Here is a 23206-nt window from a genome sequence, read left to right on the forward strand (position 1 = left end):
ATATAAGAAATATGCTAAACATCACCCCTGTGCTGCATTTGAATGGTAGAAATTAAAATATAAGTTGAAAGGAAGAGCTATTGCTTCTGCGAGGTTTATAGCGTGCCATCAGTGTCAGTTGTTAACCCTAAAACCTCCTGAGAGGTGAGATGCTCGTTCACTGTGGGGAAAATGCTGCAACAGAATTAGGAGTTAACAAAATGTAACAAATTGATTTTTTTTTTTTGTAGCTATAGGCGACCATTATTTTTCAAGTTCCGTATTAAATGGTTTAACTTAGATCCGTGGCATAAACGGTGGCAAAAATAAATCTGTGTGTTAAATCCCACTTTTGTTTTGAGTGAGGTGGAGTCAGTTATTAGCTGCATGATCAGAGCACAGACGCTGAGTCTGAGACCTTTTTTTTCCTTAATTAAGAATTGCTGCTACAGATACTTGACAGTTGCTCATAGTGGCAATAATCCCTTTTGAAACTAGTTGTTATTCTAATTCATAAGTAGCTTGCCATGGCACTAACCCCAGCTTCACCTCTGATGGGTAAGAGAAGAATCTGGTCATAGCTGGTGCTATGTTTAGCAATTTCCTACCAGACGGTCACCAAACTGACAATGCAAGTAAGAAAACGCAACCTTAAACAAAAATTTACATTACCTTTGGTTAGAAGGAAGGTGTAGGCGTTGGGAAATACTGTAACTCTCGTCATTCAAAATGAAAATCCATTGCTTATTGAGAGTGCTGACTTAAAAATTCTTGCACGTCTTTTGTTGATCTTGCACGCTGATGCACACGACCTGCTAATGCGATGCCTGGCTCTCCATACAGAGCCATTCATCCATGCTCTGTGTGAATGAGGCTTCCTGGTTTGTACATGTGCTGTGTCACATTCCTCTGGTTTTCTAACAAAGCTTTTAATTGGTATGCTGTGACTAATGAGCATGAAGTCCCAGAGGAAATGGAGCAGAATTTTCCATTATCCACCAAGATGAGCTTCAAGCGCAGAGATTATCAGGGCTTGAACTCCAGGATAAAACAGGGTCAAAGGCTCCAAGTATAATGGAGCCTCATAGCAGAATATTTTGCTTTCATATCATCAAATTAATTGTTTTTCAGCAAAATGGCGTTGTCTGTCTGACAGCATTGCGCAGGCTATAGCTGGCACTTTGCTTGGACATCAGACCGAATCCCTGACCCTTCCCCATTAAAGTTCCCATAGCAGTTGAGTGCTGATGTCCTCCCTGGCCTCCGGTTTGTGTAATGATGTGTTGCAAACTTTTGTGGGATAAATCTCTCTTCAGTTTCAGGCAGAGAACTTGCTCTCCATTCCTCTTCTGAAGAACCGTTGTACAGTGTTATTGACACAGGATTGCTGCCATATGGTGCGCCAAAAAGGTTGCATTTTTTGTGGGAAGCAAGAGGTCTGACTCCGATTTGAACAGGTTCGGAACCACTTCACTTTGAGACTAGATGTGATTGGATGTAGTGGGACCAGCACACCTGTAGGCTACATCTGCCAAGTGGAGCAAAATAATTATCTGCTGTGCCTTATGTTCAGCACTCTTAAGTGTACCCAACAGGGGCACTATCAAAGAAAATTTAAATTAACTTAAAAGCATAAAAAGAGATTCATATTGCTACTGGAATTGGTGGAGAAAATTACAGTTAGCTTTCCAATAAAGCGTATGGAATAATATTTTCATTAATTCACTATTTCAGAATTTAACCCAATTTGAAATTAATCGTTTCCTTCTTTCTTATAGAGTCTCGATGTGAGTTATATTTTCCAGTGAAACCACCCACGCAGAAAAATAAACAGAGATTAGGTTTTGTTTTTGTTTTAATAATAACTAAAAAAAAAAAAAGTTCGTTTTAGGAGAGATCGGTTCCCTGACCACAGTTCAATGTGTGGCTGCAGAGGGGTTTGCAAGGACAGGGACTGGGAGTGAGTGACTGAAGGGAAGAAAGCGTGTCTCCTTGCACTGACAGTACCCCCTCATGCCTGCTCATGAAACTACATTCACATTCATGAATAATAATTCCATGAAACTATGAAACAGCCTGCTCTGTTGCCTCTCGTGCAGTACTTCAGGAATTCTTTTGGGGGGGGGGGGGGGGTGTTGTTTTGTTTTGTAAAATAATAGGGGATTTGATGCTCCAGCAGTATCTTTCCCAGTTGTTTCACAACACAGAATTGTTTTCTTCTCTTTGTATGTTAAAACAAAAGAAAGGAAATTCTGTTTAACCTCTGTATTAATACAATATTAATGCAGTATTATTAGATTCAAAGGTTAGCAAATGCAAATACCAAGAGTGATAAGTGCATTGTGTATTCAGATTGTGATATATTGCCTTTTTATCCTGGGATGTTGGGGTTTATGCTTCCTCTGTAATCAGGAGTTCTGCGTGCACTATTAACTATGGATAGCTGTAAATAATTGCCTGTCCTTTTCTTACTGTCACATATACCAAGGGGAAAAGTTAACTGCACCAAGGCATGGTGCCTATTACTGCTTTAAAGCCTAATGAGAAGGGATGGGAAGGGGGGCTGAAAGGTTTTGGATGAACGTGGAGTCCATCCACTTACTCATCCAGGTCACTGAAGCACATAAAACCACGGGAGCTGCTGCAAGGGTCAGTCCTGCCTTCCGTCTTGATTTGACAAATTCTGTGAAACTCAGCTTGGAGCGTGGATGTCCACTGAATATTGCCACACTGCAGGTTGTTGTGACTCAGTGACTCTGCTGGTATTGCACAATGTGTCACAGCTTTCATCTGTGTAAGACCTCTGGAGCTGCAGCAATGCAGCGCGCCTCGCAGTCCTGGGGCCAGGCGCTCCCCCTTGTTCTCCCAGACAGCAGCAGTGGGGAATTGCACCCAGATTTGCCAGTTTCCTTCTCAGAAACCAGCTTGGTTTTCATACTTATTGTGAATATTAGAAAGCTGTTTGGTCCATCACCCCTTGCCTTAGACAAAAATTTAGTATTCCTGTTGTGCAAAGAGTGATTACTCTTCACCATGTGAAACATCTCCTGTACTGGAAAGGTGGAAATGGCTCCAGCCAGCCTGTTTCTCTGTGTAGGGAGATGTTTGGGAATATCTTTGCCTTATCCCAGCATTTTTTACTACGTGATGTTGTAACTATCTGCAGAAGTCCCTTGTCTGTTTTTATTTTCATGAAGATGAGAGGGAAGACTTGAAAAGTGTTGTTTGGGACCATGCCTTGACCTCCCACTATAAAGCACTATACTTACCTTACCTGCTTTGCAAAATGAAGATAACAGGGTTCACTCTTTTAATGCTTTGAGAGAGATTCATATTGTAATGAAATGTAGGAAACTAGTTAATCTGGAGCCTCACTAGGGAAGTGTAAAATTCAAACTTTTTAAAAGAGTGAGAATACCTCTTTTTTTTTTTTTTAAACATCTCTGAAATCTACTACTTTTTCAGTGCTTGGTTTGTTGGAAAGACCAGGAGTGCAACCCTTATTGACTTAGTCTTGTGCTTAGTGTAAATTCACACAAAGAAGAGCAATTTAACATGTGACTGACCTTTTACAGTGAGAAATGGAGAAATGTACTGTTAAGGTTACCGGAGTGTGGCAGGATGTTTAATCAGCTTCTTTGCTTTAAAGAACAGAAGGAAGGAGATGATGTATTAAAGATGATAGCTTCTTGTAGATTTTAACTCGTAACGCCAGGATCTGAGTACAATAGCAGATTAAATCTCTGTAGGGGAACTTCCTACTGGATTTGCTATTTTTAGATGTTTGTGACTGCTTCTTCCTTCACTTCTCACTAGTTGGATTTTGCTCCCTTAAAGACTTGAGTTGCTTTCTCTGAGATCTGCTTCCAACCTCTGATAATATATTTCTGTTTAGAGAACTCTTTTTCTGTCAGTTTTGTAGTAACAGCATAAATGGAGCCATGCGTTTTCCAATTGTATTTTAGTGCACACATGAGGTAAATTAATGACTCTGAGCACTACATATTTGCCACACTTTTTTTGTATAACAGCACTGCAAACTTCTGTGTAGTAATAATAATAAATCAACACAGATTTGCTTTTGCAGCTGGCTGGGTAGGATAGCTCAGGTGTCCTGTGCATTCAACCTGCCCATCCTATTTGAAAAGCCCCACTTGCTGCGAGCGCCTCACACAGGGAGGCACCTCTTCAGAGACGGTGGTTGAATTTATAATAGGAGTCCCAATTCTAATCCATCTCAGACCTGCCATATCTGGGGATATTAATTTTATTTACAATTAGACACTTTTTCTTTTCTCCATCCTCCCTCCTCAAGATTGTGCGGTTCTGTGCATGAACGTTTTCCCCCAATTCCTATTATGAGTTCAGGGGTCACATCTCTTTCACTTTGATATCCTTTAAAGGTCCACTTTTGGGCCCATTCTGCCTTTCTATTCTAATTCAGGTGATTTGTTTGTATTTTCCTGAAGCTTCAGTAACCATTTCTGTATCCGTGGTTTGTATTCTTGGATCATACATTTACTACTGAGCTTCAGCCTTGTGCCAGACAAATGTTCCTTATTTTTAACAAGGTATATTAACATGGTAAAATAATTGTAATATTATAGAAATATCCTCCTGATAGTCTTGTAGCTCTACAAGGATGCTCTTCTCATCCTTCACAAGGATGCTCTTTTTGTTGTTGTCTTCAGCAACAAGTGAATGTTGTTACTGCCATTCAGCAGTCGCTGCTATGCCAAGTCTCCAGCTCTGAGTAATTGCTGTATCTTCAGGATCAGATTTACTACCGGCCTCTCCATGGTGCCAAACAGTTTAGTTCAGGCAGTGGGAGCCAAGATAGGTGATAGTGCTCATGCTTCATTTTAAATGGCTTAAACCCAAGGGAATGATCTGAGCACCTGCTTCGTGTCCTGTGTTCTTAATCTGCCCCTGTGCCAGAGGAGGTCTGTCTGGGTCCTGTGCTGTCCTCACAGAACTAACAGAAGCACACGCATCTTTGTCACTGGACTCTCTTTTGACTAAGATTTTTGTCCACAGCTTCCCTTGCCAGGGTTGTGCTCAGTGCTCGGGTTGCAGGTTAATGGAGAGGGGGCGACTCCTGCTGTCCCTGCTGAAGCTGGGCCACCATGGACAGGAGAGCAGGCAACAGAGGCCCAAAAGGTGGGGAAGCACGAGGAAGGAATGGTGGGACAGCTGAGAGATATGGGAAAGCCTCTTCCCTCCTCTAATTTTTAAGCACGTCTTGGATCTGGCTCAGGTCATCTAGAAGACAGAATTAAATCTGTAAAAATATTTTGGTCTCAGTGTCTTAAGTATTGTCAAAAACAGAAATATAAACATTAGTTTTTAAGAATGGTGTAACCAAGGTAAAAGCATTAGCTGAATCATTGAAACAAGTCTTCCCAATGACATGTGCATGTTACTTCTGCAGAGGACCCAGCTACTGCCAGTTCCCCTTCCCCACCTGGCCCTGGGCAGGCTTTTTTCCCTCTACCAGAAATTTCTGCCCTGTTTAAGGGTGGGCTGAGGATGAAGAACACCAGGGCAGGGTCCCTGCCACCACTCTCCTTCCTCCCCTCTTCCAAGCAGAAGCAAAGTCTGTGGGTGTAGCGAGGATAACTGCACTCTCTTGACCTCCCCAAGGATGCTTTCTGGATGTTGTAAAATGAGATTTCAGTTTGGCAATGCCCTGAGTAACCTGCGACAGGCCCTGTGGAGCTTGGGACCCTGTTTTGGGAACCGCTGTGCCGGATTTTAAGTATGAAATCAAGATAGCATCTGTTAGCATTTAGTCTGGTATTTAGATGAACCTGGATTTTGGTATGGAAATCTAATTAGTCCAAGACGGCACTCCTTTTTCTTGCATGAAATAAAAATCATCATCAACTGAATAGATCTGTAACCATTTTTATTGACGTTTTGGGAGCTGCAAGCACTGCCAGTGTTAATGGAAGTGTAGCCACATGCCTTCCCAGGACAAGACTTGGGTATATTGGTGCGTTTTCATACCTTCTGCCTATGTGGTAGGAGCACTCGCTGCTTATCAGATGGCAGGTAGCCATGTGCTGTCAAGCCTTTTCTGCTCTCTTTGTGTTTCTCCCAGAAGCACGCTCAAATTTATTTCCCTGCTTCTTAATGGAGGATTTCTTTGCCAGATAACTTGTGGAAATATTTTCCCTGTATTTCTCCATACTTTTCCCAATAGAGAGTATCTTTCAAGTTCAGCTCTTTCCTTTGACACATTAACTCCAACGTTGTTCTTTCTGGATTTCCTGCATGCTTTGTTTTTCCAAGTTTCTGGTTTTGGTTTGTGATCACTCTTTTCGCACTGATGGAGCATCTGCCCGTAATCTGCATTTCTGTATTGTAAAAAGCCATTCTGTTACACTGTGACTTTGAGTTAGGGACGGATTCCAGTTTAGCCTGCTATTCTCAAGGACAACTTTTGGTCATCTAACTCCAGTGCCTGAACGAGGAGCCTGGGCTGCTGATATGGTGAATAAAGCCTCCACAGAGAGGTCTTCCTGATCCTGATCATGGTGGAGGAAAATAGGTCCTCAGGAAGGACTTTCTTTTTCTCTGTTTCCATGGAAGGTGATGATTTTGTGGTGCTCTCGCAATTCTTCTGCCTCATCTATAAATACATAAAAGCCTAGATCATGGTTTCTCAAGTCTATAGCAAGGTGGGAAAAGAATAAATGTAAGGGGCTGGTAAATTCAGGAGTGGCATGAGATGTTGAGGATGCCTGTGATTGCCCATACAATGCTACTGGAATGTAGCAGAGATGTTTTTTGTTTGTTTGCTTGTTTTTAAAATGCAGTCTTCACAGAAGAGTGCTTGTAAGAGTATGTCAAGGCTTAAGTGCTCGTAGCACAGCAGAGATTTAAAACTTCATTATCAGAATCCCAGGGCAAAGGCATGGACTATGCAGGGACTATTCTGGCCTTCCACCCTTCTTAAGAGTGTAAGTGATGATGAGGTTGCTTCAGTGGGGCTGCAGGATCAGTCTCTCTTTGCCAAAATCCTTTAATGATACAGAGGACACTCTAAGAGACAGCCTTGCAAGCTGTTGAGCAAAACCCTCAACCTTTAAGAGAGAAAGGGATCTGTCCAGGCTGAGGAAATGGAGAGGAGACAGATAATAGTGTGTCTTCTTTTTAAACAAACAAATAAGAACCTCCCTATTTTCTCAGTTACTGAACACAGCAGTCAGACAAGAGGGCTAATGCCTACCTTTCATCACTGCTGTAGACAGTGTTGATCTCAGAGTCTAGCATATGGTATAACTATTGATTTGGCTTCCATTTAATTGAGTTCTTAGAAATGAGATTGCTCCATGCTGTGCACATTCATACAGCCACTTGGTAAACATTTTGCCCTTTCCTTGCCTATTAATGCTAACTGCTTGGAGTCGAGTTAAGTCAGGATGCTGTGACTGCCTGGGCCTTGTTGTTGTTTGTTTTCTGACTGCTGACCCTATCACACGGGGTGAATCCCCAGCCTTTGTCAGGGCACTTGGGGCTGCTCTGCAGATTTTCATTCAACATTCGTGGCAAAGGCAATGTGGCCACTCTTGCCCTCTGCAAACTGTTGCTGGTTTATTTACAGGATTACACGTACAGAGGGAGTGAAAACTTGTTTCCTTATTATAAGTGATCTTAACAAAGAGCCTTCCGGACTTGAAAGGAATGGCAAGTAAGCATTATGCTATGATTTAGGTTTCTGCAGTAGGAAGTCTTTTAAAACAGCTCATAGAGATCTTTCTTAAATGTCTGTGTTGATGTTGACCTTTAATAAAGTGGTGGCCTGAATTTTGGGAGTCTTTTTTTTTTTAAAAAAGTTGTTGAGGTTGTTCCTGCCTGTAGATTGAGAGTAGCTTCCTTTTGCGATTGAAGGCTGAGGCTGGAAAGGAAGACTTACTGCAATCTATTTCAAGAATAGTCTGAGGAGGAGGAAATTCCCTTCTTGTTGCTAATAGCTGGTGCAGAACGCTTTGCTGGAGGAGGATGATAGTTCAGTAAGTTAAAAAAAATTATTTTAATCTTTGATTTCATCTTGTTATTAACTGGAAATTTCATTGTATTGCAAACATAGCACATTTTACCTTCTTTGTTGTGGGGTGGGAGAACTGTGGCTACTGTGTATAGCTTTGAGCTCAGTAAATACTAATTTGGTGATACAGGAAGGGTGAAATGTTCTTTTAGAAAATAAAACTCTAGCAGACGAGCTGCAGTTTGTATCACAAAGCATCTGCCTAAGCTGCTAAGGTACCTCTGTCTGATATTAGCAGCACATTTCATTATCCAGGATCTAGGAACTTGGAGTAAGAGAGACAGGTAATTTTGCCCATCTATGCATCTGAAATGTTCATATCTTTTCAGACATTTTAGGCTGCTTTAGGGTACTTCCTTTAACAACTTGAACCAAGAGCCATGTTTAAGTATCAATAGGAGGGCGTTCTATACCTCCCTCAAGGCAGAGCTACATATACTAGGTGAGGATATTAAAATGGAAGAATTTGTCTAGGCACACTTCTCTCTCACTTTAATTGAAAGTAGAGGGGTGCTCGAGAAATACCTATTTTTCTGCTTAATCCAGAAGCAAAATGATGCTGGAGGTGGATGGCACTGCAGGCTGTGGGCAGCAGCTGTGCAAAGAGGCAAGACAAAAGCCCCTGTGTGCTTATGGCCCCCTGTGGGAGCTGTTACACAAATGCCAAAGAGGCTCTGCACTCCAGAAGCCTTAAACTGTGGAATATTCACATTTGTTCTCTTTTTACTGCCCCTAGGAACTTAGGTTTTGTAAGCAAATGTGGGACATTCTTAAAGTTTTGTGCAGCAGAACGCAAAAGAAAATAATACTTCCCCCCCAAAAAGAAAGAAGAAACAGTAGATGGAAGAACATTCTCCACCAGACAATTTATCAAAGGATTAGCTGCAAGCCTTTTCAAGCCAAAAATGTTGCGGCAGGTATGAAGTTAGTGTGCTCCTGAAGCTGCTTGTATACCCAGGTGTGCCACCTTCACACACTATCCTTGTCATGTACGTGCTACCCTTCAAGAAGAGACACGTTCTTGTGGTGAATGTCTCGTCCCATCCCATGTTCTTCTTTGTGGCTTGGCCAGGTGGGACTTGTTTTCACCTTCATCTCCCATAGACATTATCACCTTCCTTGGATTTCTTACAGGTATCTGTCAGATGTGCATGCCAAAATGAGAAACTGTTAATGTTAGTTTCATTCATATATCCTTTTAAGAAGATTATTACTCCAATTTAATGAAAAATATATATTTAACTGAGAGAGGATTTTAGCAATCCATATTAAATTATCATTTATTATATTACGTGTACTACTCTGAAACCCATCCCAGAATTCAGCAGACAATTATACCAAACACTGTGCAGAAAATTATTTTGCCTCTTGATAAAGTTTATAATTTAATTTATGGTCAGCAATATAGAGAGGGAAAGACATGGTCTCAAACATAAAAGTGTAGCTTTATATGTTTGTGCATACAGGTGTGATATTTCAAAGCTTAATCAAGAATAAATTGAGAATATTAGGTTGCCTTCCAGTCTATCTATATGAATTTTAGAATTTTTTGAAAGATGGCAAAATCTTGCAACACTTATCTATTTCACTTTTCTTTACATCACTTTATTATGCTGTAACTTTAGGTCTTTGTGTTCATTGCAAGTGAAAGTGCAGATTTCAGCTTTTAATCTATGTCTTTGACAAATTTTAGGAGTTCACATTCTCTGCTTTCATTATTATCCTGCCTTTGAAAAACCTGTACGAAAATTGGTAATTTGCCCATAAAACATGTTGGGTGCTTTTAGTATATTCCAGGTATTCAGAAATCTTACAATTCTCTCTTCTTTTAAATAGAACTGCAATGGTTGTGGTTCCAAGTGCCGAAAAGTGAAATTGTAAGGCAATCTTTTTGTGCTCACCAACACGATTCCACCTGACAGTGCTTTAAAAGCGTTTTTTAAATTGTGCTACATCTGAGTCCGATGTTAAAAGCATTAAAAAACGGCCAAAACCCAAGCCCTCCTATCAATCTCAAGGTGCAGAATACGTGTATACTACATATATTCAAAACTGCCTCTCTTTAACTTAAACAGCAAACATAAAACATAAACACCCCCCTAAGCTCTCTCCACAAGTGTTACCGCTTTATAGACTTTCTCTGCCAAACTTCTTTGTTCTTGCTTACAGTTTCCACATCCTGGAAGAGATTTGCTCCCCCCACGCTCTGTCTGGAGCTCTTTGGATGTGCCTTGTCTGCAGGGTGTCTCAGCACAGCACTCCTGCTGCTTGCTGCAGAGCCCTGGGCACCTGGCACCCCATGCCTTTGCACTTGCCCTGCCTCAATCCTGATTGCAGAGCCCAAATGTGCTTGGGAAAGAGCCACGGCAACCAACCCCCCTCTGTCGGTAGTTCAGAAACACCGGGTTCACTTTACTGTTGCAGGAGCACACCAAAGGGGGTGGGGGGGGTGGGTGGGGGGATAGGAATCGTAAGCAGGGTCTGCAAAATGCCTTTTGGAGTAGGTTGGGCCTGTTGATGTTTGGTGGTAAAGCAGCAGAAATCCCTGTCTGGCACCCAGGCTGGGTGTGCAGGTATTGCGAGTGGACTTGCACTGCACGGGCATGAGGGTGGCAGAGACCAGACCATTCAGAGCCAGCAGCTGAGTGTTTAACAGAATCATAGAATCATTAAGGTTGGAAAAGCCCTCCAAGATCATCTGCTCTAACCATCCCCCTGCCACCAATGTCACCCACTAAACCACGTCCCTTAGCACCACGTCCAGCCTTTCCTTGAATACCCCCACGGACGGTGACTCCACACCTCCCTGGGCAACCCGTCCCAATGCCTGACTGCTCTTTCTAAATTAAGTCAGCAGAAAACTGAGACTAGGCCAGGCCTATAAGGGGTTGATATTTAAATAAGTGCATAAGATCCATAAAAAAAAGACAGATTTATTTATTTATTTATTACCTAGTATAAATTTAGAAGTATTATATTGTGCATAAATGTGTCTTTTTAGGAAACCCTAACACCTGTATGTGTGTAAAACAGAAGTTTAAAAAAAAATGCATTAGTAAAGTTTGGTATGCTTATCTGGGAACCACCTTGTGCAGATGTTACCAAGCTGCATCAAATTTTGCCCTGATGGTTTAATTTTGCCCTAAAACTGGAAGTATTGGATCCTCAAGGCCTTGAAGTCATATTCAACAGAATTTGTAGGTAGTAATTTTTCAGCAAATAGTAATTTTTACAGAGACTGGTGAGTATCAGCATGGTAAGGGGAAATCCATCCATCATTGGACACCCTGTGAAAATGACTGCTTTACTTATTGTTTGGATTGAAACCTTTTCTCTTTTTATTTCTGCACTTATTGATTAATTTAAAATGTAGGAATAAAAATTACTAGGTTACATAACACTGGCCAAATCTTGACAATAGTTTTGTAGGAAACAGACCATGTAAATGCAAAATCAGAATGGTGTGTTTTGCTAAAGTGGTACCATATGTTAGTTGATTAACAAGTTGTAGGGATATTAGAAGATCTTGGCTGCTTGTAAGAAGGAGCATCTGTTTTATAAGCCTTTTATCTAATATATATAAAGACTTTGCCAAGTTGAAGCTTTTTTTCTTTCTTTTTTTTTTCATATCAGCTATAAAAATTCTATGGGTATTTTTCTTTCCTTAGGCAATACTAATACATTCTTGAGGTTTACATCTAATCCCATCCCTGTAAAGAAAATGCAGTAATGTTAAGAAGTAATGCAGAATGTCCCATCTGCAGGTATTTTATACGAGCAGCTCAAATTTTTTCCAGCTTGTATTTGGTATTAGACTTCATGTTTTGTTTTGTTTCTACCTTCAGTCAGCCATCAACCCCAGTAACTAAAGAGCAGTTCGAATACTTGAACTTTCCTTTAGAAGTAAGCTGGTCGTGTTGACAGAATTGTGGTGAGTGTGAAAAATGACAACTGTGCATGACTGCATGCACCATAAGCATAACTACAAAAACAAGCATCATGCATTTTTACAGAGTAAAACGTTTTCCACTTAAGACCTATTTTGAGACCTTAAGTAGAGATTAAGTGGTTATTCAGTCTTATTATATTGGTTTGCTGCAGATTCTCTTGTAGCCTAGCCAGTTTTGGGGCTGTGGTGAGAGTCAACTGTCTGAGGCTTAACCCTGAAAAGAAATGAAATGTTAGATAAAAACCAGAAATTTTAAGTTGTTTCATGCCTGCTGTATAGAGAACGTCTGCTCCTCTGTGTTTAAGATCACAGTTTGAGATTTCTCCAAGACAGCATCTAAGACTAATTGAACTTCTCATGGTCTGGTAAAGTTTTTGGACTTTTCCTGCAGATGAGGATCTTGCCTTAGTACCAGTCTGGTTTGATGGGACTTCAGGCTCGGGTTTTTGCAAAGCACTTTGCTCAGGGCGACCTCTCAGGGAGGAGGAGGCTGAAGCAGGAGCTGGCTGGCCAGCAGGTGCTGTACCCAGCAAGGACAGATGTACACTCTCTAGAGCCATGCAGCTTTCCTGTCTGCTGAGCCCTATGGTGTCTTTGATTTATGCATTTAATCCTGTGTGATAGGTTTTGTTGCATGGACTAACGCAGTAGTTGAGGTTAGATGAGGCTTCGCAAGCCCCAGTTTTAAATCCCAAGAGACTTCTGTCCTGGTCTAAGGGAACCTGAGCACGCTGACCATTCAGAGCAGGTGCAGGGCGTTGGTACAAGGAGTAAGCACATCAAAGAAATCACTTCTCCCAACATATTTCCACTGGGACACTCAGGTTTATGCAGGACGACTTTGTTTTGGATCCAGACGCAGACTCCAACCGGAACGTTCCTGTTCTGTTTGTCTGTCTGTTTCCAATCTGGTTACGTATCCTCCACCACAGGAGAGCTGTGTTACACACCACCAGACAGACCCCTCTAGGAGCAGCCTGTCCACGTTCAGCACCTCTCTCCCGCCGTCCTTTGGCACCACGACGACCCTGTTAGCCACAGCACTAACTCGGCTGTCCCCGGGACATAACCTCTGGCCAGGGGCTGCCCGGGAGAGGGCAGCAGCGCACCGCTCCCCGTCCGGCAGCCTCGGAGGGCCCTTGGCTTTGGGGTGGTGGTGGTGGTGGCGAGGCTTCTTCGGGGGCTCCTTTGAGACACCGAGGATGAGGGGAATGCAGAGTTTAAAAAAAAAAAAAAACTTAAAAAAAATTTAAAAAAAATCCACAGCAAACGTCTTTTGCATGTTGTTAATAGCTCCACTGGCAAAGCTTGATTTCTCTGTTCATCTATTTCCCCCTGCTTTCATTAGACGGCTGTAATTTGAAGCTGCAAAGGAAGTTTTGAAACAGGCAGTGGGTGGAGATCAACCTATTTGCTCAGTGCTTTGGGACTTTCCATGGTAGGAAACTGTTTGTTTAGTTTTGCCAAAATTGCATGTATTTCATTGGCAGGACATTGAGCCATCCATGTCATCTGATGACCACAAAGTGTAAAGCTGGGACAAGCCTTAAAAAGAAGGAGCAAGAGGGGAAGTGACTTCTCTCTCCTTCTGCTGGGCTGTGCGCATTAAGGGATGGCAGCTTCAGTGCCTGCAGGAGGTGGGTGCTTGCTTCCCTAGGTAGCCAGGCTGATGGTGAGCAGCCATCAGCTGTGAACCCCCTGCCCCTCACCACCCCAACTGCCCTGCTACCATCAGCTGTGAGATCTTGACCATTTAACCATGCCTTCACCTCTACATAGAGCCATAGCTTTTCTTCGTTGGTTTTCCTGGGGGGAGCTGTAAAGGACAATGAAAGATATTTTGTCAGCACATGTTGATGATGATGAACCAAGAGAAGAATGGAGAAGCAGCTAAGCAGGCTGTCAAAGCATGCTCGTGTGTGTTTGTGTGAGAGGGGGAATTGTTACCTGGTGCCATGCGCTGCACAGACCTGACATCCCCATGCTTTGCAGCAGAGCCCAGTGTGGGTGCTGCAGCGTGTCTGTTTGGGTTGGGGTCACAGCGGAGAAGGAAGCACTGTCTGCAACTCTTTTGGCACGGCCGCAGGAACTGCTCATAAAGTGTTATGGAGCAGGCTTCATGCTTCGCTTTGCAAAGCCTGGCCAGGAGTCACGCAACAGCTCCATCTGGTATGGGACTGCAAACAGAAATGTAGGGTAGGGGAAAGACAGACCATCCTCAGCCTTATAAATCTGCATTTACGATGGTGAGAGTCTCCTCAGAATATGGGCTGTGTTGGATTGTTTTGTTTTGAGAAAGAAGTGTTTAAGAAGCTGATTGTCTAGTCTGCTGGCAGTGGAACACAATGACAAAAAGCGTTGGGCAAAAATAGAAATTGGAAAGTCTTTATACAGAGAATCAGGGACGTGAGCCTAAAATTTAAGATTAACTATATGCTTGGCTCTTGAGGAAATCAGTCTTCATGGGAATCACCCCCTGTCTAAAATGTTGTGGAAATGTTATTAAGAGTATTAGAAGATTTCTGTGTATAGGCAGTGCATGCTTTTTTCCAAATAAAAACTGAATATTATTTTATTTGTAGAACTACTTAAGGAAGTGTGATACCATCCAAAGAGCCATATGTGGAGATGCTTTCAAGAGACCCCTATACTTCCTGTGGAGAGCTGCCCAGTGAACATTCATTGCTCTTATTAATGCATTTAGTCCAGCGTGTGTGCTGCTTTACAGCCATGGAGGAACACCTCAGGAGGCCAATGCTGCTCTTAAACTAGGTGTCTAGAATGAGCAGGATGAGCAATCTGCAGCAGGTGCCTGTTTTACCTCTGTGCTTTACTACGCGAATGGATTACCACAGCTGCCTGTATTTTTGATGACTAAGGATAGGAGAGTGAGGCAGGCTACCTTCCCTTTGAAGATGGAAGCTCTGGGATTCTCAGGTGGTATCTAACAAGTCCCATCAGCTGGAAACTCACACACTTGATCTTCTCTTATTTTCAGTGTCAATATTGCAGGTGGGGTAAAACAGCTCTAGAACAACCTGTGCTTCTGCCCATCTGCAGCTGCCTTTGCAGTCTCCAGTGGAGGACAGATTTGGCTGCTTTGGCCAAGCAGCAGAATGCAGAGCTTGCTTATGCAAAGTGTCATGACCCGTGTGTGCTCCACACCCATGAAGCTTTTGTGGTTTGTTTACCATTTAGATTTTCTGGGTCAAGACTCACAGAGATGTATAATTGTGCATCCTGTCATATGTTCATCATTTTGGAAAACAATATTTAATCATACAAATTAAATGTTTATAAAGAATCTTCTCTAACATATCCCAGCAGTTCCCTGTTACTGCTGTAGCTTGAGGCACACGACTCTCCTTACTTCTCTGATATGCTTCTGCAGTTAACACAGAAGTACATAATTGTGGGTATGAAACTGTCATTGCTTTCCCGTAAGTTTGATAATTCAGTAAGAATTGCTTTCTAAAGTACTTGAAAATCTAATGAGATTCTGGATAGGCCACTTTCAAATCAGCCAGTCATAACATTCCTTGAGAAATTGCTAGTAAAAAGTTTCTTACTGTGCATAGCTGCTTAATAAAAGGTGTATTATTCTTTGCCCTTGAAAAATCCCCTGACTAACAAAAAAAAAAAAAAAAAGGCTCTCAGCTCTCTTGTTTTCTGGGAAAGCGAGAGCAGGGAGGTGGTTAGACACTCTGATAACCTAAGGAAATATGAAAAGCAAATTTCCAAAGAACTACAGGGGCAAAACATCTGATGCCTTCTTTCTGTCTCATATTGCAGCAGGAAACAGATAGACCAGTTTAAGCAGCTTTGAAAAAACAACATAGGTACTCGTCAGTGGATAAGGTAATTCTCTTGTCCCCCTCCCTTTTGTGTGGATGCAGATTCATACACCAAGTAACCCACTGTCTGCTTTGGGGGAAGGCAGTGCACAAAGGAACCAGACTGCAGTTACTGCCACCGAGTCCCTGCACGTGTGGTGGGGAGCTTAAGGAGCTCAGGGGGCCTTGCTCATCTCAACGCATCTTCATGGAGAGGTGGTGCATGTTAGCATGGGCAGACAGTCAGATTTAATTCTTCTAAATGAGCGAATTACAATGACCTACTGCTGCCAGATTCCAGTACTGTGCACTGATCTTTAAGTAAGTTTTGACTGCCCTTACACTGGGTCCTGGATCCCAAAAGATGCGGAAGGGTGAGGGTGGCTTGGTGCCACGCTGTGCTTCGGTCAGAGTCATGGCACCTAAAGTCTGCCGCAGCGGCCTCTCAGTAGTGGGGAGTTAATGAGGGAGAAAAGATGATCTCAGCCCCCCAAAGCTGTGCTGATCCCTTGTTCAAAGGGTTTAATAGCCTTCTGACACTTGGTGCTATCCAGAGCTACAGATGCCATGGAAGATTTGCACTGTATTGTCCACCACCTCTGTGGAACAGCTGAAGCACTGCAGATTCATTCTCTAGCTTCCACTACACTAATCTTCCTGTGTAGTCAAATATTTTGGACCTTTTTTTTTTTTAACAACAGATGAGATGATATGACAATTTATTATATGCCATTCATTCTCTCCCATATCCTCTCTCCAGGAGGAGATTTCCGTACAATTCTCACTACACAGCAGAGTGTTTTGATTGGATCTGGGATTGTTATTTTTCTGTTGTAATGTAAGTGCTTCTGTTTCTTTACGTTTATTAAGTATGACAAAATGATATTGTCAGCAATAGTGCTTCTTGTACCTCACTGAATGTAAGTGCAATTGTAGAAGGTTAGACAGGAGATCCAGCCCCCAAATCTGTCTTGAATGGTGATGGTTCCCTAAGGAAGAATACAGGACCAAGGAGAGTACATAGTGATGTTTCTGGAATATCTTCCTGCTCCCGCCAATAGACAGTTAAGAGATTACTGGAAAAAAACAAATGATGATGTCACTTTTGTTTTTAAGAGTGCTCCATGGATTTTTTTCCATTAATGTGTTAATTTAAAAAAAATTTTCTGAACTCTTGAAAACTCAGCAACTTGAGTGTCCTACAACAAGAAGTTCCCCAGCTTACCAGTACTTCATAGAATTATTTATTGGGAAAGACCTTCAAGATCATCAAGTCCCATCACTGAGCCATGTCCCTTAGTGCCACCATAGTGCTCTGTGAAATTAATATTCACATCTACATGCTTCTGAGTCAATAGCCTACTTTGTCTCATTTGATGCTTCTAGAATCGGTATTGGAAGAGACAATGAACAGTCTTTCCCTATTCAGTTTCTCTTTGTCACTCATGTTTATAGACCTCAACCATATGTTTGACTCATCTGTTTTCAGAAAGGAGAGTCCTACATTATTTAGTTGTTCCTTGTGCAGAAACTGTTCCATAACTTTGATCATCCAGGCCGCCTTTTTTCTTGGCATTTCTCTATCTGCTATATCTTTTTTTTGACCTGGAGTGAATTAAAACTGCATGCAATATTCAAAATGTGGGTAGGCTGTGGATTTGTACAGTAGCATAATGGCATTATCTGTCTTGTTCACTATTCTTTTCCTAACATTTTCCAACATATATTTGTTTTTTTAATCACTAATGAGCTTTGAGCTGAAAATTTCACAAAATGGTTATAACCTCAAGCTCTCTTTCCAAGTGGTAATAATCTGTTCGGAGTCAATGTGCATCACTTCACATTTAGCTACATGGGATTTCATCTATCATTTTAGTGCCTAGTCAGTGAATATGGTGAAGTTTCTTCCAAGCTCTGTCATCTCAGTTCATACCCCACCTTGCCTTTTCCAGCTAACTAATGTTGGTGGCTGCCTGGACCAACGCAGATTTCTCTGCGTGATGCCACTGGTAATCTCCCTCCCTGAGGAAATTTGTCTTTTTATTCCTCCTTGGTCTTTCCTATCTTTATTATTTATTTGTTTATTTATTTAATCCGTGGGAGGATCTCTTGTCTTTGTTTCTTTACTAAGAGATGTTGATACATGCCCTGTAGAAATCCAAGCAAACTATCTGCTGCAGATCACGTCTGTTCTCTCACTGGCTTGGGAAATGGAAATGTAGTTCTGCTTCTGCTTTCTTTGCCCCATATGATCTTCAGTTTCAGGTTCTCTCTGCAACATTAAATCACTAATTTCACAGAACCCGGGGTTCTGCTACTTGCCTAATGCGTTGTCCACATGCAACATGTTGAGGGTCCTGCTGGGGAGTGACATACGCTGCTTCCTGAAGTCAGGGAGAGTGTTTATGGTTCTTATTTTAGCTCCATCAGCAAAAGAAAATAATGAGTGATAGTGCCTCTGTGGCTGAATTTGTGGTTTATTGAAAACTGTGGCAGAGCCCACAATAAGAGGAGAGAAAATAATGGCTGATTTTAAATTTCAGCTGTTGGCTGCAGCTGCAGCTTTCAGAAAGCTTTTCAGCCTGGTGCCTGCCCCACTTTTCTTCCTTTTACTGGAAGAAGAAGCTGAATTGCAACACTGAACACCCCGTTAGATTTTTAGTACACAAACACACTTCAAATGGCCTGGCTTTGAGCATAGGTGTTATCAGACGTACATTATTTAAGAAGGGGATGAAGATATAAAGATTTTTTTTATTATTTTTTAACTCAATGTGTAACAACATGTTCAAGGTTTTTAGAAAAGAGATGGTGAATGAAAGACTCTTAAGCTGTCTGTAGGAGATTGAGTTTTTATATTTATCTTTTATAGAGATGTCATTCCTACAATGAACTAATAGCCTCAGAATTCACTGTTAGTTATCATGTATCACATGAAGCTGCTATGTTCTTACAGCTGGTGACAACTTTTGCAGGATGAAAGGGAATTAGCCTTTTACCAAATGAAGAATCCCTGCAGCATGGCAGCCCTGTGCTGATGAAGACAGCCAAGTAACTGAAAACATGCTACCTTTCAACAACTAAGGCTTTATTCATGTATTGAAGACACTCCTGAGAATTGTGTGGAGTTATTTAGAAAAGGTATTTAGTGATGACTTGCAAAGCACTACCACAGTCTTAATGCCCGTGACTAAAATCAAGTATAGTGTAAGGCGGTGTTGAAAAAGGGCCTCACGCTGGCCATGAGGCCTGCTGTGGCCTTGTCCTCCAGAGGGATGTTTCTCAGATTCCTGAAGTCAAAAGACCACCCAGTTTTTTCCACGCACAGTGGGGAAAACAAATTACCTTGTTTTATGGCTGGGAAAGGAAAGCGATTGGTAATTGTTGCCTGTAGCATTTTACCCTATAATTCTGGTTTCCAGTCTGCATATTCTGGCTGCACTTGGGCTCTTCTTTGGAACACTACTCAGATTTGATTTAGGTGTTTCTAGCGATGTCAGACCTGTAACCCCATCTGTCTTAATTTTCGTTCTGCAGACCATCTTCTGCACTTACATTTATTTACTCCTAGAGTCCTGAAACTAAGAGTTGTTCAATGCTACTAAAGAGGCAGGTGACCTCAAGGGTCTAGGAAAGACCTTTGCTTCTCTGGACAGCCACTCAGTACCTATTTTTCCCTCTCAGTTCCATATGGAGATTCTTTGCTGGAATCCAGCTGTTCTTGATTTGAGCTCTTACACCAAGGCTTTTTTTTTTTTTAAGGAAAAAAAAAAAGCATTGAATAGATACTACTCATGGGTTGCAAACTCATCCTTTGCTCCCCTAATGCCCTCTTCCAAGGACATTCTTGTGCTATTCTCTGCTGTGAGAGAGGATTTATAGGAGCTTATAAAACTGAAACTGGGGCATGTAAGTAATATTGCCATCTTGTGTCAAAGAGATTTTGATACTTCTTTCCTTCCAGCACTTTGCCCGGAATTTCTTCCAACTGATAGAAGGGCTTAGATGCCATTCCAGCTGCAATCTTGAAGTACTATCTCTTAATGGCAGTTCGAGAGCAAAGCTGCAAAAGAGGGAAAAAAAGATGTGAATTTATCACTTGACCTTGTTATGTTAATTATGAAAGATTAAGGCCATAGTATGAGAGTCACAAATAAAGTTAAGTAATTCACAAAGTTATGCTTTGTAGATAAGATGGGTATTAGAAATACAGAGTATTGGAGCATATGCATATGCAGTAAAACCTGTCTGTTACCAATTAATGTTTAATAACCTTTTCCTTTGGAGTGAAGAAAACCTGTCACTACTTACTGCCTGTTCCCTATCTTCAGCTATGCTGCATGTAAAGGCATGTGCTATATTATGAGAGATATTTGTATATCTTAGTGCAGACTTGCACATTTGTAGAGGCAGATAACTAATACAGTGTCATTTTATGTTGTCAGTGGAGAGCTCACCTGTGAGTCATTACATTGTTTGAAAAGTTTTCATAAGAAGTGCTACAAAACAGTTGGAATTAAATTGTCTTGGGTTATGTATTTATTCATGAGAGAGATGGAGGCTCTGCCTCTGAATAAGCTTAAACCTTGTATGACACCTTTCTGTGCTGACGTTGCTTATTCTTCACTTCACCTCAGGCAATTCTGCGCGCCTCTTTGCAGCCTGATGAGACGGATCATTGTTACTTCTTCTCCCTTTTTATCTTCTGCGAGTGCTGCACAAAAGGAGCAGAATTCCCCTTGTAGGAGAAATAGGATATGACACAGGAGTTGTGTCACTACAGCTCGCTTGGTGTTCGGACGGTTTGCCCTTGCCAGCCCTGGAGCATGCTCTCCCTTTCTGGGAGGAGGTAACTGTGGCCGTGCACATAGCCAGGGGCACCCTGCACTGTCTCCCAAACATTCAGCAGCACTGGTGTTTTCAGAAGCAAATTTGGGTTATGTACTTACTTATTACTGCTACTACGTTAAATTCAAAAATAAATAAATCAAAAGGCTCTGATAATCCTGCCAGCTCTATTAGGGGATGGGAATGCTAGAAATAAGTGAAAAGAAGAGAGGAAAAATTGTTTTCCAAGACTAAAAGTGAGACTAATGCATGTTTTCAGGAGCTCAGCTGATGCAGTTGATGGAGAGGAGGCTGTGAGGTGGCTTTGTCACAGAGCACCAGCCCTACAGAACTAGTTGGTCTGGCTGACGATGGGAGAAGAGTAGGTCCCATCAATGGAAACTTGAATTAAGTCAAGTTTACCCTGAAGAAATAAGAAGCAATTTCTTAGTAGCGAGGGTAATTAAACGTCAGTCAATTAACTACAAAGTAGTCTGTAAAATGGAAATGGGTATATTGAGAAGCCACATAGCCTGGTGCTACGAGAAGGTTTGCATTTACTGTGGTGGCTGGTGCAGGGTGGAAGGTCACAGCAGTGCTGCTGCTGCTGGGTGTGGTGTCTGAGCCATCAGCTCCATCAGCTGCCTTCATGGGCCAAGCACTGAAACGCCCCCAGAAAACACGCTTTTAACACTCGTAGCTCTGTATTATAGACAGTGATTTTAATCAACTGTTGGATTTCAGCCTTTCAGCTGGTAATGTTAGGCGTGGAGGATTTCCATCCTCTCCATGTACAATTGGCTAGGTATGTTTTGAGATGCTTTTCTTTTTCCCTTCAGGTTTCTTTCATGCCTAAAGCATTCTGGCTGTGCTGGAAACAGTGGCTAGATGTGTGTGCCGCAGCTTTGAGATTAGGATAGTTTTATTTTGCTTTAAGGTGGGTGACTGGCTCATGAAATTTAAGGCAGAAGAAAGGGTTTTTTTCAGGTTTAAGTCATTGTGGAGCTTGATGCTCTTTACTGTCTTACGTTGATCATCTGGGTAGACCTCATCACATGGTGTGGTGGGGTTTTGCTTCAAAAGCACACTCCTGTTTGAAACAAACACTGGTGCAGATGCAGCTCCTGAGATCAGCAATATTATGTTCATCTCACGTCTTGTTCTTCTCTTGGCCTTTGTGTGAGGATTCCACATCAAATGTAATGGCTTGTGACAGATGGGAAGTCAGACAAGGTAGTGAGATGGTCCCTGTTGCCCCAAAGCTGTGAAATCCTAAATACCAAAGAGGTTTCATGTACCTGAATTAAGATGTGTGCATCCCAGCAGAACAGGTTGGACTGAGAAGGAGCAGGAGTACCACTGCTGTCAGCTGCCATTGCTTTCTTACTAATCAGCTGTTTTACTGGTAGCATCAGCATGGTCTGGGAAGGTCGGGGAGGCACTTTTCAGGGAAGGGGATGTATGCAGTGTCGAGAGGTCATTAATATATTTACAAGTAGGAGGAAGTTTCCCACTGGCATTCTGCTTTCACATCTGCGCTCAGCAGTGGTGCTCTCCAAAGAATGCAAACGAGAGCCCTGCAAACAGCAGCCACTGGGGCTGCATGGCTTAAGACACAATCCACAACCTGTAACCATCCACACTGGGTTGGAAATTGGATCTGTGTAGAAACAAAGCTATAAAATTTATCCTGTTTCTCTTATCTCTTTTATTTTTTTTTTCCTTTTTGCTGTGTAGTACTGCGCTTGTGGCAGGGTTCAGGGAGAAACAAGAACAATTAAAAATGTCCAACTTATGACATGGCAATCATGTTGCTCTGTCCTGTGATTTTAGTATGAGTTTCATAGAAAAAAATCTCACTTGCCTTTGACATTGTGGGAAGAAAAAAGAATATGTGATTGGGTACAGCTCAAAGACCAATAAAAATAATATTTTTAAAAAAAAAACAACACATAATTTTAAAGAAAAATTCACTGCTGTGAATTGTGTGAATGCTGCAGGTTGGCAATACTGCTACCATTATGTTAATTCCTAATCATTACTTACTAATTAAGTTAAACCATGCTTTTTGGTATAATATTTATCAGAACTGCCTGCTGATAGGTAAGTCAGAATGATAATCACAACATAATTTCACCAATTACCTTATTTTTAGACCCAGACTCCATCAGAGTAAACTTTGTATTTCTTACTAATTCAAGCAGTCTCCTGACAATCTTGTAAACTCCTTATACGTTTGGTAAGATCTGAAATAAAGGATCTCTGATGATTCTTTTTGAGTATAATTGTACTCTACAGAGAGCAGCTCTCCATACCTTTGATCACTAAAGCCTGCCACCTTGTACATTCATGAGCAGATCTTGCAGACACCCACGAAACCAGCAACAGTCAGTGTTTCAGGCGTTGTCTGTTGTTCTGGCACTGCTGAAAAGTTGGACCAGTTTGAATCCAAACTCTCACCAGAGCTGTTTGAGTGAATTCATCCAAAAAGGAACTTATCAAAACCAAAGTGTTTTACACTGGGGAAAAATTGAATTTGAATATAAAGCAGATGGACTTAAAAGT

At 41.7% G+C, this 23206-nt stretch overlaps 1 protein-coding gene and 1 long non-coding RNA gene across 6 annotated transcripts in view; one reads left to right on the top strand and one right to left on the bottom strand.

The window, feature by feature from the left end:
* The window catches only part of KIAA1217, a 240377-nt gene that overhangs the window by 30554 nt on the left and 186617 nt on the right, over window positions 1-23206 (top strand). For 2 of the 5 annotated variants that reach the window (XM_083823623.1, XM_083823625.1), the window contains exon 1: window positions 2189-7997. The exons of 1 other annotated variant lie outside the window; for it this stretch is intronic. Coding sequence is in view for 1 of the 4 variants with exons in the window: in XM_083823621.1 (XP_083679747.1) it covers window positions 13594-13618 (25 nt within the window). In the remaining 3 variants the exon portion in view is untranslated. Of the gene's footprint in view, window positions 1-2188; window positions 7998-13440; window positions 13619-14563; window positions 16653-23206 lie in introns of those variants that run through there. 2 more of the 5 variants (XM_083823622.1, XM_083823621.1) reach the window with 2 other exon arrangements.
* LOC310893997 lies at window positions 9111-10842 on the bottom strand. The gene is made up of 2 exons (XR_014579469.1): window positions 10200-10842; window positions 9111-9170 (listed from the first exon to the last, which is right to left on the bottom strand). It is a non-coding gene; the product is annotated as an uncharacterized lncRNA (long non-coding RNA).

The sequence above is a fragment of the Anser anser genome (assembly GCF_964211835.1).
Source record: "Anser anser genome assembly, chromosome: 2".
NCBI classification, from domain to species: Eukaryota; Metazoa; Chordata; class Aves; order Anseriformes; family Anatidae; genus Anser; species Anser anser.